The sequence below is a fragment of the Heloderma suspectum genome, chromosome 10 (assembly GCF_057233095.1).
Source record: "Heloderma suspectum isolate Gila_16-S chromosome 10, 16-S_ref, whole genome shotgun sequence".
Taxonomy (NCBI): Eukaryota; Metazoa; Chordata; class Lepidosauria; order Squamata; family Helodermatidae; genus Heloderma; species Heloderma suspectum.
This window is the reverse complement of record NC_139467.1, coordinates 5355522-5358658: the sequence shown is the minus strand read 5'-3', so window position 1 is coordinate 5358658 and position 3137 is coordinate 5355522. Positions and strand designations below refer to the sequence as shown.

Sequence of the window (3137 nt, the reverse complement as noted above, 5' to 3'; positions counted from 1 at the left end):
AAGAGTGGAATCTCAGCTGCCTTAACCTTTACTCCCATGCTCCCAGGGACCCCTCCGTGCAGGTAGCACACCCAACCCATCCAGCCACACCGGACAAGCCTGTTGAACAAAAGCAGCCCACTCATTACATTAAAAAAACACCACCGTGTACAAATCAGGCACCTGGAGGGCAGCTTGAAGGCGAGAGGGAGGAGAGGCCTCCCTGGTTCTTCCCCAGTCTGTTCTACGACTGAGGCAGAAAGCATAGCTCACTCGTAGAGCCCCGGGATGGCTACTAGAATGTCCGAGGTTCAGTTCCCTGAATCGCTGCATCAAAGGATCTCGGGAGCAATGCTGGAAAGGTCCCTGCCAGAATCTTTGGAGAGCCACTGCTGCTAGTCAGAGTACTGGGCTACATAGGCCGATGGCCCGACTTGGTATAAGGTGGCTTTATATATTAACACAGGAAATATGGGGAGGCATGACGTGTGCTCCTCTCAAAAAAACCCTTTCCTTGGTGGACTCAGTGAAGAGTTGCAGAGGGTACAACTAGCTACCATATTTTGTTGTTGTTGTTGTTGTTGTTGTTCAGTCATTCAGTCGTGTCCGACTCTTCGTGACCCCATGGACCATAGCACGCCAGGCCTTCCTGTCCTGCGCTCTCTCCCGGAGCGTGCTCAAGTTAGCTACCATATTTGGGGGTCAGCAAAGAGTATCCCCCAGCCCCTTCTTCCTAGGTGTGTCCCTGCAACAGTTTCTGCTTCCCTGTGGAGCCTGGGGCCATTTGCACGATTCCCTTGTTCCGCAGCCCCCAAGTGGACAACAGAAGCAGATGGGGAGGGGAGCTAGCAGAGCCTGGTCTTGGAGAATCATCTGTTGCTCCTGATCACAGACATCTCCCTTGATCTTGGCCCCATCTTTCCACCCGATACTTACACAAGCCAATCCACTGCCAAAATGAGGGAGATGTCGTTGGTGGGCAGCCCCACAGCTTCCAAGATGATGGCAAGGGTGAGGACACCCCCCGCAGGAATCCCGGCAGCTCCAACGCTGGACGCTGTTGCAGTGACACTGTGGGTGGGAAGTGGACAGATCAGAGATGGTTGCCCAAGTTCTTGGCTTGCAATCCATTTGTAATGCTCACTTTCAAAGAGGCTTGTATGTGCCATATCTACAGATTAAGACCAAGTCCCCCACTCGAGCCTCACATTTTAAAAACATTGGTTGGCCCAGCCAGTAGTTAGAGAGGCAAACTTTCCTTTTGCAAAATTTAAGAGCCATATAGATTTTGCAGGAGCCAGCTTGGAAGGAGGGAAAGCAGAGATGCAATTGTGCCAGGGCGCACACACATCATCACAGCCAGGGAGAGGAACAGTCTGCTTCTGGTCTTTCCCCATCAACCTTTCTTCCAGGCAGAGCTTAATGGACAGGGGTCAGGGCTCAAGCTTCCTAAGAAAGCATCATCTCCAACTTGGGAGCCCTTCCTTGAGGTGGCCAAGCAATATGCACGGGGCCGCGGGGGAGCCTGCTTTCTGGCCTCTTCACTGACTAGCTCGTTTTTAGCTCCCAGAAGCAACTGAGCACCCGGGCTTTTGCACCCCTGCCCGTAGGAGTCTTCATTTCACTTACTCAGACTGTAACTCAGCCTTCCCTAACCTAGTAACCTCCTGATGTGTTGTACTACAACTCCCAGCATCCTCCAGCCAGCCATGCTGAATAGATGTCAAAACTCGCACTGGCTGAGATCCAAAGAGCTATTTTGGAGGCACTGTCATTTCTCTCTCTTGTCTTACGTATGCTCCCCCTCCACTCCCCGCCCGTTGAACAGCAGTCGGGCCTACTCATCTCCCGTGCACAAACGGAAGACACCAAGAGGTTCTTCCGCTGAGGGAGGCGATGCCATGTAATCCAAGTGGCACTTCCCAGGGTCCTTTGCAACATGACAGAGGACACCAGGGCATGGCTCATGTGCTGCTTCCTTGGCACCCCTAAAAACATGGCTGCCCTAAAAAAAAACAAAACACAGTTGCTCATGCTTCGGACAGCACTCAAGGACAAGACAGCTTTTGAAACTCCTCTGAGAGTCCAAAGGAGCTTGTCACATCTGTGGCACATACTCCTGCAGCCAAGTGTGACACACAAACCAGATCGGAATGTGGTCAAGCGGAATGCAGGGTTGGATCACTGGAAGGGGAAACTATACTTTCAACCCAAGACAGATGAGCAAACACAGACAGATGACCAGCTTGGAGCAAATCCACCCCCTTTGTCATCCTATGTTCATCCCAAGCAGAGGACACCAGCAGCACCTCCCCCCACCCCCCCTTTCTGGTAGCTCCTTCTGACCAAGCAAGCACTTCTCTGACTGCGCATTTTCTAGTTAAAGGGCCCCTGTTGAGGTTGATGATTAAGCCCCTCGAGGCCTGAAGGAACAGGCTGACCTCCTGGAACTGAGAAATAGTTTATTCATAATTGCGTTTAGGAAAAAAAAAACTGTCTCTGCACATTCAAAAAAGAAAAAGGGAAATCCTGTGCCAAGGAAAGTCTCTTCTATCTACTTCAACAAGCTAGTTTTATTCCATTTTATTCCAAACTAGATACTGGAGTTTTAACAAGATTTTAATGGGGAAGGAACAGAGTGGGAAGAGGATAAGAAGAGCAAAAGACAGTTAGGAGTAGCTGGGCAAAGATTATGACTAAAGGCCCAGGTCGTTATGCTGGGCACCAGGTTTCAGCCCTTAGAATTTTGAGCCTGCTCAACATATCCCCACACACATGAGGACCAGAAGCCTGCCTCCAACAAAGCTGATGCTCTGGGCTCTGTGCCGGCTGCGGGGTCCTCCTCCAGACAGAGGGGGAAATGTAAAGCTTCACTAACCACCAGCCAACAACCTCTCAAAATTCTACAGTATTAAAATCATACTGTTGTAGAGGAACATTTGTATTGATGCCCAACAATTTAGTCCAGTTGCAGTTTCCTTTGCTTATTTGTAGGACCTGGGTACTGACATGGTAGTGATGTGTAAGACAGTAAAGGGGGTAGAATGTGTTGGGCAGAAATAGGGCAGAGGGGTGGAATGTTGAGTGTGAGGCGAGACAAAGAAAGAATTTGCAGGAGACTATGAAGAGATTCTGGCCATGCAGTACCAAGCCCTGAG

General features: G+C 50.3%; 1 protein-coding gene across 1 annotated transcript in view; it reads right to left on the bottom strand.

Annotated features, from left to right (window-relative positions):
- SLC1A5 (solute carrier family 1 member 5) overlaps positions 1 to 3137 on the bottom strand; it is a 29895-nt gene that overhangs the window by 5229 nt on the left and 21529 nt on the right. Inside the window, exon 7 of the mRNA XM_084814772.1 lies at positions 916 to 1050. Coding sequence (XP_084670898.1) covers positions 916 to 1050 — 135 coding nt within the window. The remainder of the gene's footprint in view (positions 1 to 915; positions 1051 to 3137) is intronic.